This window comes from Arvicola amphibius, chromosome 9 (genome assembly GCF_903992535.2).
Source record: "Arvicola amphibius chromosome 9, mArvAmp1.2, whole genome shotgun sequence".
NCBI classification, from domain to species: domain Eukaryota; kingdom Metazoa; phylum Chordata; class Mammalia; order Rodentia; family Cricetidae; genus Arvicola; species Arvicola amphibius.
In genome coordinates, this window is record NC_052055.2 from 121,386,361 (window position 1) to 121,401,237 (window position 14,877).

The following is a 14,877-nucleotide window of genomic DNA, read 5'->3' on the forward strand; positions in this document are numbered from 1 at the left end:
GCGGGGCCTGCGCGCGCCGGGAGGAAGAGCTGGGATTTGGGCCGCGGCGGGAGCCCGAGTCGCCGTCACTCGAGTGCGCAGGCGCCTGGCGGTTACCGGTCTCGCCATGGAGCGGAAAGGTGAGCTGTGGAGCGGCCTCCGCCACGAGGAAAGACTGCGGCTCCCGAGTGGGCGCCAGGCGCCTCTCCTCGCTGCTTGTCGCGGCCCTCAGAAGCCGCTTCGCCCTAGCCTCTCGCCCCTTGGCCGCGGCGTCCCCGGGCGTCCGCCCGTCCCCGCCCCTCGCTCCGCAGCCCCCAGGCCGGGGTGGCGAGGCCTCATGGCCGGCCCGAGCCCCTGCGGGCGCACTGAGCCTAGCAGTCGCCGTGCATCGCGGGCAGCCGGCCCCGCGCTCGGTCCGCAGCCGCAGGCCCTTCCGCCCCGCGTTCTCGCGCCATCCCCCACCTCCCTCTTCCATCGGCCCTTCACCCATCCTTCTCTCCCGCAGTGCTCGCGCTCCAGGCCCGAAAGAAAAGGACCAAGGCCAAGAAGGACAAAGCCCAAAGAAAGTGAGTCTCGTACCCCAACATCCCGCCCTTAGCGTCCCCTCGGGGACCTCCTCCCGGGTTGCGCGCCTCGGACGTCCATGGTGTCCGGGCGGCTCCCCCAGTTTCATCCCGCCACATGGCTTCTGGGCTGCTGGGTGAGTCGCTCTCCGGGAACCATGTGGAAGGGAGCTGGGGCGCCGGGCCTGCTGGAAAGGACCGGAGCCTGCCCGGAACCGCTCCCCAACTCCACCGAGGAAGCCCAAGTGTGGGCCGGCGGCCGGAGCTGGTAATCATTACCTGCCTGTTTATGAACTCTGTTCGCACTCCCTTCCTGGATCCGCAGCGTCTTGTCTTGCCTTCTGTGTCTGTCTGCACGCTAGGCCGTCGGGAAATTGTTGAATGAATTTTCCCTGTTTACTCTTGGTCCTGCCAACCGCACGCTCTCTTAGATAGAGGAGGGCGGCGGGAACCTCCCCCCCCTCCCGTTTAGTCTTCCTCCTAAGTCTGCTGCATCGCTGTCCTCAGCGCACTGCGTGCGGGATAACCATGTTGTGCACTGCTGGCGGGCGAGTATCAGGTCCTCAGCCGAATGGAGTTAGCGCAGCAATGTTGGAGTCTAATTACAGCTGCCGGTTGGGTGATTCTGGCTTGGTGGACCGAGTGCCACGCTTGTCCGATCTGATGCGTGATAGTGGCTTAGGTGGTGCAAAAAGGAGGGCACGCCTGATAGAAACCGCCTGGTGGAGGGCTTCAGCAAAGCTTAGTTTAGCATTGGCTGGCCTGGAACTCAGAGACCTGTCTGGCTCTTCTTCGAGAGTGCTGGGAGTAAATGTTTGCAACACCAAGCCAGGCAAGCGAGTTTAGAGTTAGACATTAAGAACGCTCTTGTAACCGGGCGGTGGTGGCACAAGACTTTAATCCCAGCACTCAGGAGTCAGGCAGGTGGATTTCTTGAGTTCGAAGCTATCCCAGTCTACAGAACTAGTTCCAGGACATCTAGAGCTGTTACACAACAAGCCCTGTATTGAAAAAGCCCAAAACAAAAACACTCTTGTGCTAACATTTAGTTGCAAAAGCGTCTCGAGGTCGTTTTACTAAGTTCTCTACCCAGCTCTTGATTTCAGGCACATTATTTTCTGTGGCTTTTCCCTTAATCTGATGTTTTGTGTCGCGCACCATCCAGTCGGGGCTGGGCTGGTGTAACAGAATTAGAGTTCTCTAGGTCACCTTGCTGAATGACAGTTCCAGATTTGGGTGGGTTGGGTGTGTTGTTTTTGTGAAGGCAGTGCCATGACTTCTTTGAGTAGAGCCAGAGTGGTGAGTGACTGTCACCTCTTGTTGAATTTTCTGTTGTGTGTCTTAGGAAATGTTTTTGTTTTGTAAGCACTTGACGAAGGTGTGGGCAGATGGGAGAGTCCTTAGGTTGATTATGTAGTGATTGTCCAGAACTATGTTTTTGTTGTTGTTGTTGTTGGTTAGTTTTTTTCAAGACAAGATTTCTCAGTGTAACAGTCCTAGCTGTTTTGGATCTTGATTTGTAGAGCAGGCTGGCCTCGAATTTACAAAGGTCTGCCTGTTCCATGCCTGTTGGGGAATCTTGTGTGAACATGTTTTATAATGTGTTTTCAGATGGAAGGAGGAAATGATTTTTTTTTTGGTTTGTTTTTGTTTTTCAAAACAAACATTCTTTTTTGTTTTTTCGAGACAGGGTTTCTTTGTGCTGTTTTGGAGCCTGTCCTGGAACTCTCACTCTGTAGACCAGGCTGGCCTTGTACTCACACAGGGATCCTCCTGCCTCTGCCTCTCTAGTGCTGGGATTAAAGGCATGTGCCACATGCTTGGTTGAAAAGGATTTTGAACCAAGAGTTTCACTATGTAGCCTAAGCTGGTCTTGAACTTGTAGTGATCCTCCTGCCTCAGTCTCCAGAATCATAGGATTACCGATCTTGTGCCATCATGCCCTGGTGCCTAATCACCCATTTGGTTTGTTTTTAGACATTTTATCTTCCAGGCCACCTGTCCTGACATGGAATTTTATTTTGACATTAGGTTGGATCAAACTGTCATTTGGTAGGTGAGTGTGTGGATGGTCACATACTTAGCAGATATCAATCCTTCCGATTGTCTAGGTTGGGCATGCTGTGTATGTATATAGACATTTACTTAGTGTCTGTGTCCGTGTGCCAAAGTGTGAATATGTAGCCCAGAAGCCAGCTTTTAGAAGTTGATCCTCTCCTTCCCCATGCAGGTTCCAGGGGTTGAACTTGGGTCATCAGGCCTGGTGTAACCACTGAGCCATCTCACCTGCCCTTGCATGTACCTGCTTTCAAAAGCAGGCATACCTTTAAAAGGGGGGGGGGCTGGAGAGATGGCTCAGAGGTTAAGAGCATTGCCTGCTCTTCCAAAGGTCCTGAGTTCAATTCCCAGCAACCACATGGTGGCTCACAACCATCTGTGATGGGGTCTGGTGCCCTCTTCTGGCCTTCAGGCATACACACAGACAGAATATTGTATACATAATAAATAAATATTAAAAAAAAAGCAGGCATACCTGCTTGGTACTAAGCTACTCTATGCTCACTACTGCAGGTGACTTGGAGTTGTCCGTATTCTTAATTATCTCTTTGTTGCCCTTCTGTACTATTGCGGAATAAAGATATAGCAGTTATTTTACTGGATGTAACCCAAGTAGTTGAAATGTCTGATTAACTTGTTTGGAGTCCTGTGTCAGAAGCCCCACCTGGTCCAGGTAACTGGACCCTGTTTCTGACTGCATTCCTGACGCCTTGGCTGTTCTGTAACTGTAAGCTGCCAGTAAGCTGTTGGGAAGGCCTGCGATAGTCTGGTCTTCTGAGTAAGACAGATCTGATTTTGAGTTCTGATTGCAGGCTGACCTTGGACAAAGTTAGTCTTACAAATGCCTTTATGACCAGTAGCTCAGCCATAGTGACAGGTGGTCAGGACTGACCAGTACAAAAAGCAAGCATTCACGGGTACAGTCTTAGAGTGTTCTCACGTGCACCGTATAATACGGGCATGATGTGGTACCGAAGGAATGGATTGTCCGGATGCTGTGTGGGTCCTGTAAAACTCAGGCATTTGGAGGAGTACACCATGGCCATGGAGCTGGTGGCCAGGGGAGGGCTCCTGCCTCCAGAGCACAGTCCCTGCAGATCCTTTGGGTTTTTGTGCGGAAAGGTTATGGGAATAAACTTGTCTTATTGGGACAGTCGCTTCTCCACCCTGCTTCTTTGGACTTTCTTTTTTCTTTTTGTTTAAAGGTTTATTTATTTATTATGTATACAGTGTTCTGCCTGCGTGTATGCCTGCGTAGCAGAAGAGGACACCAGATCTCATGATAGATGGTTATGAGCTACCATGTGGTTGATGGAAATTGAAGTCAGGACTCTGGAAGAGCAGCCAGTGCGCTTAACCTCTGAGCCATCTCTCCAGTCCTAGACTTTCTTTCGTTCTTTTGTTCTCTCTCTTTTCTCCCTTCCCTCCCTTCTTCCTTCCTTTTTTTAAATTCCCTAAGCAGGGTTGGTCAGGGTCTCGGTCTATCTCTGTCTCTCGCTCTCTTGCTCTCTCGCTCTCTCTCTCTCACTCTCTTGCCCTGGCTGTCCTGGAATTCACTGTATAGATGAGCTCACATAGATTGCCCTGCTTCTGTGCTGGGACTAAAGTCATGTGTCACATGCCCGGCTAGACATTCTCTATTTATTGGCATTGACTAGTTGGGTGGTGATGAGTTTTGCTTTATAAGTGGTTTGCAGATTTACCTCTTTAGAGGTCTGGAGAGTTAGAACTGGTCTGGCATGCTCTGTAGCCAGTGCCTTGGTGTGTGGGGGACAAATAAGGTAGTAGGGGAAGAGCTTGTCAGTGAACCTGGGGGTTACTCTGAGAAGCACAATGTGCCTTTTCCCTGTAAGCGCTAGATTCCGGTGTGTGCAGCAGGGCTTGCGTGTGTGTGTGTGTGTGTGTGTGTGTGCGCGCGCCGCGCACAGGGCTTCTCTCACACCTTTCTCTGTTTGCCATAAGCTTTTAGGCCCAGTAGTAGTTAATTGCTTTTCAATGGTTTGGAGCACAGGAGTGAGAGTGGGTTTCACACCTATGTCATTACTTGGCTTGGGAGGTAGAGTTGTGACAGTTTTCCCTGTGCTTGCAGTTGAACAGCCTTATAGGTGCAGTGCAGACCTGGCTGTGTGACTGAGCTGGGGAAATGCTTATGCTCATTCTACTACTCTAAGTTGGGAAGGAGATACTGTTATCTGTTTTCCATAAATGTAAATTGTTACATTGGAAATTATAAGGGAGACTGTGTAAGCAGAACCAGTCTGTGTGACCCTTGGAACTTAGTTCTCTGTTACTTCATGCAGTGCACATGCTTCCATCTGGTATTTTTTAAGGTTGGCTTTCTTCAGCACGTTTTAGATGTGTTTTCATATTGAGACACAAGGAGCAGCCTCTCTGAGTGTTTTAGTAAGTGGGCTACCCTAGTTTACTGCCTGTTAACAGACATAAATGGTATTTATCTATTTACTTATTTGTGGTTTTTCCGAGACAGGGTTTCTGTATGTAGTCCTGGCTGTCCTGGACTCTGTAGACCAGGCTGGCTTCGAACTCAGATCTGCCTGCCTCTGCCTTTCAAGTACTGAGATTAAAGGCGTGTGCCACTACCACCCAGCAACAACAACAACAAAAACTTTATAAGACCCCCAAATGGAATCTTTGGTCATACTTTACCCCAGTTAACGTCCTTAGTAGTTTTTGTAGCATTAATTGGCCCATTGTTGGCTCCTTTTAGTTTCTGGCTGAACTTGCAGGTTAGGTAAATAAGTGATTGGGATGGGTGTGTATCATTGCCATTATTATAGATAGTTCCTTTGGATCATCTTAGATTTTAACTCATGTTATCCATGTGTTCTCTCTGCAAAGGTTTTGTTTAGCCACCCCTGGCCACTCCAGAGTCCTTGTTTGCCTCTCTTGTCCTACAGCACTGAGGGAGAATGAGGGCCTCAAGTGAAAGCCTCAGCAGTTAAAACACTGGCTGCTCTCCACCTAGACTCAGTTCCCAGCACCCACATCAGGTCTGTAACTTCAGTTTGTGGGACACGGCGCCATCCCCTGGCCTCCTGGGATACTAGACATGCATGTGATACACATACATACATCCAGGCAAAACACCCATACACATAAACAAATGAAATTTGAAAACAGTAAGAGATTACTAAGTATGAAGGTCCATATTGTGCTAGGTGCTCAGGCAGGAAGATGAGGGTTGGGGGTGCAGATAGGAGGGGCATTAATCGGGTGGTGGAGGTGCATTGAGACAGTGGCCTGCAGAATAGCAGGGGATGGTGCTTCTGGAGTCCCAGGCTCAGGGACAGTAGTCCGCAGGAGCAGTGCTTGGGTTTTTTCCAGACCTGGCAAGTCTGCAGGGCATCTTGTTTGGCTTTCCTTTGCCCTCTTACCCTGTACTAAAGATTGAGCCCAGGGATTGTGCATACTAGGCACTTGCTGTACTATTGATGATGGTTTTTTGAGACAGGGTTTCTCTTTAACTTTGGTGCCTGTCCTGGAACTTTCTCTTATACCAGGCTGGCCTCGAACTCAGATCTGCCTGCCTCTGCCTCCTGAGTGCTGGGATTAAAAGCGTGCACTACCACCACCCCACCTGTACTACTGATTTTTATACTGGATTACAGACCCTTTTCTTTTTAAAGATTTTTGTTTGTTTTTTGTTTTTTGTGACATTGTAGCCTTGGCTGTCAACGTGAGGCAGAAACTCAGCGACCTGCCTCTACCTCCCCAGTGCTGGGATTGAAGGTGTGTGCCACCATCATCTGGCCATTGTTTTGCATTAAGTGCTGTTTATAAACGGTATGTCCTTTGTCATGTAGAATATTTGTATTTCTCACCTTCTTACAGGCTTTTTGGACTTGATGTGTTTTAACACAATATTTTTCCTTTTTTTTCCACTTTTCCTAATTTTTTCCCCAATTTTTCCACTAATTCTTCTGAAATTTTTAGTGTTAATGTTAAAATTTAAGTTTGTGCTTTTAAATTTGCATCTCAAGAGCTTTTGTCAGAAATATTTTCTCCCTTAGCAGGTTTATATGTTATTTTGCTCACACGGGTGTGATTCTACAGTGTGATTCAGGTTTGCCAACCCAGATTATGCAAAATTCTAAACCCCAGATTTAGTTAAAATGTTAAAATAACTGGGGTGCTTGCAGATTCTCCTGTTGTTAACGAGGCAAAGGGAGGTGGATCTCTGAGTTTGAGGCCAGTCTGGTCTACAGAAGAGAGTAATAGGACAGCTGGGGATACATAGAGAAACCCTGTCTCAAAACAGGGGAAGCAAAGAAAGGTGATGAGCTAGGATCTAGATTTTGTAGAGGAGCTGGCAGGTTACCACCCACCTACTTCCAATGCTGTGTTAAATGTGGGTGCTCCTGTCTGTAGATCACAAGGTTCAGAAGATACCGGTGCATGCCAGGCCAGCACTGAACTGGAGGAGCACTGACCTCTTCTGGTCCTCTTCCTTTCTTTCACTTTTGACCTTTTGTGACAATTTTCTTATTCTTGTTGTATCGAACTAATAGTCATGATTCCCTTTAGCTCTCAATCACCTGGCCTGACAATCAGGTTGGTTGTGTTTAACTGTGTAACTCAAAAGGTTGTCCTTTTTGGTTTTATAATACAAGAGCCTCCAAGTAAGAGTTTCTCCTCCTTTATTGCCATTATTGTATGTGTATGCGTGTTTTGCCTGCATTGTATCTGTGTACCATGTGCAAACAATGCCCTTGGAGGCCTGAAGTCCATTGTGAGCAACCATGTGGGTAAAGGAAATCAAAACCAGGTCTTCTGCAAGAGCAGCCAGTGCTCTAACCACTGACCCATCTTTCCATATCCAGTTTCTAAGCTTGTAGCTTACCTTTTGAAACTTGAGTGAAATCATTTCTTAACTTCAAAGCATAGCATCTCCAAATCAGCTCCCCTGTCTGAATGTCAGTTTACTTAGTTTTTTGTTATTCAGGGTAAAGTGTGGCGCTTCGCTTCCTTACTTAAATGTCACAATGCTAATAGAACAGTGTGAGCATACTCTCTTCACCCCTCTGCTTCCTCCTGTAGTCCTTCTCAGCCTCCATCCCCTGAGAACATGGGTTTCTGGAGAGTAGGGCCCTAAACTGGTGGAACTCAGTGGCTTTAGATAGATGAGCTTCTTTGTTGCATTCATGGAAAATATGTGCAGAGAAGACACACTCTTCTCCGCTTCTAGCTGCATTTCCAGTGTCCAGTATGTGCCCGGCACACCTGTACACACACACACATACACACACACACACACACACATACTCCCTTTTTTGTTTTCCAACACACATTGCTAGAGGTTGTGTTTGAAAACTGCCTGAGTATGAGATTCTTGTTTTCTCCAAAATTCAGTGAGAAGGGATCATTTCTGCTTGCTTTTTTGTTTTGTTTAGTTTTTTACAGGGGAGGCCACTGTGACAGAATTTTGTTTTGGTTTGTTTGTTGTATTTTGAAATGGCCCCATGTATCCCAGACTGACCTTGAAAATTATATGTAACTGTCATGCTGTTTTTATGCGGTGTTGGGGATGGAACCCAGCCGGGACTGTGAACATGCTAAGAAAGCATGTTAGTGACTGAGCTATATCCTCAGCCCAACTAGAACTTCATAAAGTAGGACTTACCCAAAGTCATGGAGTTGTGATACACCAGGACCTTATGCCGTGCTCCCCTCCTGCAGCTGCTCTGCAGCCTCCTGTGCATCCTTCTGTGCGATGTAACAAACCCATTCTTTGTAGAGCCATTGTGACTCCTTTCACAGTCAGCCAGCTGTCCCCTGGAAACTGGTTGGGACAAAGGCCCAATGGATGAACTTGGATCAAAGAATGATGGGCCTTATACTTTGGGATGCAGAGTCAGGCAGGCTCTGAGTTTGAGATTATCCTGGTCTACATGGTGAGTTCCAGACCAGTGAGGGCTACCTAGTGAGACTGTTTTAATAAAAGTGGCAGAGCAGCTGAAGAGGAAAGAAAAGTGCCTTGGATACAGGGTGAAAATGTGAATGCTTGAAAACAAGACTTAACTCATGATTAAGTTTCAAACAACATATTCCTTACATTCTCCATTTATTTAAGAGTTGACTCTCACCTTTATAACCACAATATAATTAAAATGGCAAGTAATAATACAGTATTAATTCGTCTAAATCTTAACATTGCCTATTGTCTACACGCCCATTACAGAAAACAGTAATGTTGGGGCTGCGGAGATGGAGTAGCAGGTGAAGGTTCTTGCTGCCTTGCCTGCTGGCCTGAGGTCAGTCCCCAGAGTTCACATGGTTGAAGGAAAGAACTCCTGAAAGTTGCCCTCTGACCTCCACACACCTGCCATGGATGTCCCCAATCACACTTGTGTATTGGCATACACACAATAAAAAATGTTGCTCATTTTCTACATTCTGATGTGTGAAAAATGGCATTTCAGTACTTTACAGTTTTTCTGATTGTAAGTGCCCATAATGTATCATATCACTAGTTTTTGACCTTTTGTTGTATTGTGTCTATATATGTATGTATGTGGACTGTGCCAGCACATGCACCCTTGAAATTACCAGAAGTTTTCTCGGTCTGAGGAATCCACCGCCTTACCCTCGACTGTGACTGACGTCAGGTTCTGTCAGTCAGCAGTGATGTTGGTAGCTTTTACTTGGTGGTTCCCGGTTTTGTGTCCTCTTGTAAAGCAGGCTGGCTTGAACTCAGATCCCCCTGCCTCTGCCTCTGCCTCTGCCTCTGCCTCTGCCTCTGCCTCTGCCTCTGCCTCTGCCTCTGCCTCCCAGGCGCTGTGATTAAAGGCGTGTACCACCAACGCCCAGCTCATAACTGGTATTTTTAGGAGATGCAGTCTCACAGCAAACTCCCTGTTCCTCTGGCTCTTACGTTTCCTTTTCGTCTTCTGCCGCTGCCGCAGTCCGATTCTTAGTGTAGGAATTGTGTTGTAGTCTATCAGCTGGGCTGGTCACCCTGTAATCATTAGTTCTCTGCGGCTTACGGGTTTCTGTAATGGTCGTCATCTGTTGCAAAGAGAAATTGCTTTGACAGAAGCTACATTTATTTGTGAGTATTAGGTAACTATTTTGACTGTAGTTGGGAATTATGCTGGGTTACCAAGTCCTTTACCCTGCCTGTTCTTCCACTGCTGAAAGTCAGCTGCTGTATTCACTTTGGTTGTTGTTTTGAGGTAATAAAGTGGAGTGGGTTTTTAAAAGAAAATATTTCATTGTGTGTGTGTGAACTGTGTGCCACAGCAGTTTCTCTGTGGAGGTCCAAGAACTAGGCTTCCTATCACCACTTAGAAAGGCAGGAGGGTCATGACAGACCTGTCCCAGCAAGGAATGCCTTAAGCTCTGTGTTGTTGCCTGTTGTTGAAAGTGTGTATGTACCAAAATACTCTGTAGAAACAATTGACTTGTGATCTTTTTGGAGAAGAGAAGCTGAGGGTGGGGAAATTGCAGAGGACCCAGTTACACTTCCCAGCGCCTTTGTGGCATACAGCCATGTGTAACTCAGTTACCAGCCCTCATCTGACCTCCCTGGGTACTGGGCACACATGGTTCATGTTGATATGTGCAGGCTAAATGGTCATACACAAATTACAATTTTAAAAATACATGTTTACTTGTTGTATTTTATGTGTGGCTGTATGTGCCTTGGTGTCCATGTGTGTACCAGATGTGTGCAGTAACAGCACAGGTCAGAAGAGAGCAGCAGACCCCTAGAAAGGAGCTGCAGGCAGTTGTGAGCCACCGTGTGGGTGCTGGGAGCTGGGCCTGGACTCTGAACTAAAAGTGCTTAACTGCTGAGCCATTTCTCTGGCTTGACGACTTTGAAAGCTTAGCACTGTCAGTGTTTGCTGTTGACAATGTCAAGGTTTGTTAGGGCTTTTATTGATGTACTAAATTTTTTTCTAAAATTTATTTATTATGTATACAATGTTCTGTCTCTGTGTCTGCCTGAAGGCCAGAAGAGGGCACCAGACCTCATTATAGATGGTTGTGATCCACCATGTGGTTGCTGGGAAGGAATTGAACTCAGGACCTTTGGAAGAGCAGGCAATGCTCTTAACCACTGAGCCATCTCTCCAGCCCGATGTACTAAATTTTTATTATATGCTTTGGGTTCTTAAAAATGGGAGATACTGTTGCTTTGAACATGAACACAGTAAACAGGTAGGAGTTTAAAAGTACAGTTTTCAGCTTTCCTTCCTCGTTCTTGGAAAAGCTCTCTCCAGTGTCTAGTGATTATGAGCTAGAAAGGTGTGCTGTGTCCTCATCCCTGCCCCACACTAGGAGGGCCTCTTTCACTTAGCTGTAACTGTCCAGCATACAAGTCTCTTTGTGCCCATCAGATGTCATTGGGTTTTCTAATTTTGAGATTTTATCTTTCTTTGAGTATCTAATTGACTTTGAGAATCTAATACTAAATGTGTCTGTTTCCTCTGTTTCTCTTCCTGCTTTGGTTTTGTCTTTTTTTAAATAATTTATTTCTATTTAAGTGCATTGGTGTTTTGCCATGGGTGTCAGGTTCCCTGGAACTGGACTTACAGACAGGTGCTGGGAATTGAACCTGGATCCCCTGGAAGAGCAACAGTGCTCTTAACCACTGAGCCATCTCTCTAGCACCTTGGTTTTGTCTTTTTATGAGAAAAGCTTTTCATAATTGGGTGGTGTTCTTTGGTGTCGTGTGCAAGTATTATTAAAAGTCCTGAGTGGAGCCGGGCGGTGGTGGTGCACGCCTTTAATCCCAGCACTCGGGAGGCAGAGGCAGGTGGATCTCTGAGTTCGAGGCCTGCCTGGTCTACAAGAGCTAGTTCCAGGACAGGCTCTAGAAACTACAGGGAAACCCTGTCTCCAAAAAAAAAAAAAAAAAAAACCAACAACAAAAAAGTCCTGAGTGGTTTCAGAATGTAGGGCAGAGCCAGAGTTCCTAGAAATGGGAAACAGGAGGAAGCGGGCCATCACGGCAGCAGCAAAGGCGCCTGTGAGGTAGAGCGAGCAAAGCAATGTGGGACCCGTGGAGCTAGAGAGTAGGATTGGAGCGGGCTGGAGAGCTGGAAAGACCAGTCTGGAAAGAACCACTACTGAGAGGACTGAATCCTCAATGTTAGCCATTTTCCCAAGCCTCTTAGCCTGTTAGTCAAGCATGACGCTAAAGTATGGATTTCAGACGTGACTGAAGAGTGCAGGTGAACGAGGGAGGGAGGGAGCAGACAGGCGAGCCCGCGCTAGCACAGCGGCCACACGCTGACCCTTCACAGGTTTAACATGGAACTAGAAGGTTGACAAGAGGATTTTTTTTCCTTATAAACAATCCACTCTGAACATGGAGGCCTTCAGAGGAAGACTCCGTCTCTTATGTGTGTGGTGGAGGAACACAACTTGGACTTGACATTGCTGTGTGATTTTTACATTGAGTCTTGTACCATTTCGTTTGTAAAAAAAAATGATTTATTTTATGTGGATTGCTGTTTTGCCTGTGTGAGGGTGTCAGATCCCCTGGAACTAGAGTTACAGACAGTTGTGAGCTGGCATGTGGGTGCTGGGAATTGAACCTGGGTCCTCCAGGCTTACAGAGCCATCTCTCCAGCCCGAGTCTTGAGTCCTTTAACCGACAGTGGAACTTTGCTCAATTTTGTAAGTCAAAGCCTTCCGTGGGAGACGTTTGGTCATTTGGAAATAATTTTGGTCATTTCCATGGTACTTGTAGGACTCAACATTCTACTCTTTTTAGGTCTGCTTTTCTGAACTGATCTTTCACTAATTTTTTTTATTTTTTATTTATTTATTTATTTATTGGTTTTTCGAGACAGAGTTTCTCTGTGGCTTTGGAGCCTGTCCTGGAACTAGCTCTTGTAGACCAGGCTGGCCTCAAACTCACAGAGATCCCTAGTGCTGGGATTAAAGGCGTGCGCCACCACCACCCAGCTCTTTCACTAATTTTTAAAAATTACAATTTTAGTTATTGTTATCTGAGTTGTAGGAAGTAGTGATGTGTGGTATCCACTTTATTCTGGATTCTTGTGTGCGAAACCACAGACAGCCCTGGAACTCTGTAGACCAGGCTGGCCTCGAAATCAGAGATCTGCCTGCCTCTGCTTCCTAGTACTGGGAATAAAGGCATGCGCCATCACCACCCAGCATATAAATCTTTTTTTTTTTTGAGATTTTGAGGCATGCAGTGTTCTGTCTTGTGTGTATGTCTGCCCGCCAGAAGAGGGCGCCAGATCTCATGGATGGTTGTGAGCCACCATGTTACTGTTGGGAATTGAACTCAGGACCTCTGGAGGAGCAGCCAGTGCTCTTAACCTCTGAGCCATCTCTCCAGCCCCTATAAGTTATTGCAGTTTACTTCTTCCAGTTATGCCCGCAAGGTTAGAGTTGCTTGTTGTCTAGCCTGACCTGAGTTTAGTCCCTGCGCCTGTATGCTTACTGCTGCATTTTGTCTTTTGACACACATAGGCATGTGTGTGCATGCCTGAGCCCTTCTGTACAAAGTAAATGTAAAATTTAAAAAGTGAGTCAGTTTGTTACTTGAAAGACATTTTTTACTAACAATGAACATTAATGAGTTTTATATTTATGTGCCCTGGAGGACAGAAACATACCAAGAAGTATGTTTGGACTGACCATCAGAACCTAAATTACTAGTTAAGCCTGCAAGGGTATTTGTGTCTCAATACCATGTAACTGGTTTTGTATTAAACTTTATTTCCTGTTAGCATCTTTTAAGGGGGAAAAAAAGAAACCCCAGTGTAATCAAAACAGTTTATTGAGCAGCAAGCAAGTAAATATTTTTAAAAGGATAATTAATTTTTTTCCTGCAGCTATTAAAAGTAATGCTAAGTTGGTACAGTATTTTAATATAGTTGTTACAGGCACGCAGGATACTGGGACAGGAAGATGGCTTGATCCCAGAAGTTTGAAGCCAGTCTAGGCAGTACAGTGAGACTCCCAGCAAAAGGACAGTGTTTTCCTTGATGTCTGGCTGGAAGCCTTCTGTAGCAAGCAGCTGGAGGTGTAAGGTCCTGTGCGCAGGAAAATGTGGTCTCTTCTCTAGCCCATCAGATAAGTCACACATTTTGAACCTTTTGGAAAATAATGTGCTGTGTGACACAAAGTTACGTAGCGTCAGGGGGCATCACAGCACAGTCAGTACATTGTCTGTTTCGTGTATTTTTGCAAAGACTGAAAGTTTTGACTCTTTTCTAGTATAACTTTATAAAATAATTCTCATAAAATATTCAGAAGACAAAACATCTTTCGGTTCAGTAGTGTAGTTCAGAAGCAAGCTAAATAGAATGCCAAAATAAATAGAGTCCTACCTAAGGGAAACCCCATGGTGACCCGGGAGACGACATAGAGATGGGCGAAGAAACGCAGGAAACAGATTTGTTTCTGGAGTGCGTAAAATATTTATAGGTAAAAACGCCACAGAGAGAAGAGAATCTAGTGGTTTTATCAGTGATGTGTTTGACTATTAATACTTTATTTCTTTTCCCAGCTCTTCCTTAGACACTATGGACCTGCTATCCATCTATTTTCTGAGGCCGCCTTTGATATGGGGTGGGATGGGTAGTGTTGCCTTTTAAGGTCCTCTCTGTTGTCTAATAGGATTTTTTTTTCCTTTTTTTTTTTTTTTTTGGTTTTCAAGACAGGGTTTCTCTGTATAGCCCTAGCTGTCCTGGAACTAGCTCTTGTAGACCAGGCTGGCTGCTGAGTGCTGGGATTAAAGGTGTGCACCACTGCCTGACTTCGGAGTTAATATGTTATGTCATTCTCAGGCCTGAAACTCAGCACCGAGGCTCTGCACCCCACTCCGAGAGCGACATCCCAGAGCAGGAGGAGGAGATCCTGGGGTCTGACGATGATGAGCAGGAGGACCCCAATGACTACTGTAAAGGTGTGCGTGTAAGGTGTTGGGCTGCTCCCCGCGGTGCCTCCTTGTCACTGTCAGCGCAGCTCTGATGCTGCCTGCTTGCTCTGTCTTTGAAAGATGCAGAAAATAGTGTTGGCTCTTAGTTTTATATGTAGTTTACATAATTACTTTTATGTGCATTAATGTTCTGCCTGCGTGTTTGGGTTGTGGATGCCATATCTCCTGGAACTGGAGTTGCAGACAGTTATGAGCTTCCATGTGGGTGTTGGGAATTGAATCCAGGTCTTCTGGAAGGACAGCCTGTGCTCTTTAACTGCTAAGCCATCTCTCCATCCCCTGGTTATGTTAAGTTTTAACTTGTTGGCAGTGCTATGGTCACACTAGGGCCAG

The 14,877-nt window shown here is 46.2% G+C and overlaps 1 protein-coding gene across 1 annotated transcript in view; it reads left to right on the forward strand.

Annotated features, from left to right (window-relative positions):
• Srpk1 (SRSF protein kinase 1) overlaps window positions 1-14,877 on the forward strand; it is a 35,730-nt gene continuing 20,853 nt past the window's right edge. Inside the window, exons 1-3 of the mRNA XM_038342033.2 lie at window positions 1-119; window positions 485-545; window positions 14,393-14,511. Of these exons, the coding sequence (XP_038197961.1) occupies window positions 107-119; window positions 485-545; window positions 14,393-14,511 (193 nt within the window). The 5' untranslated portion in view covers window positions 1-106. The remainder of the gene's footprint in view (window positions 120-484; window positions 546-14,392; window positions 14,512-14,877) is intronic.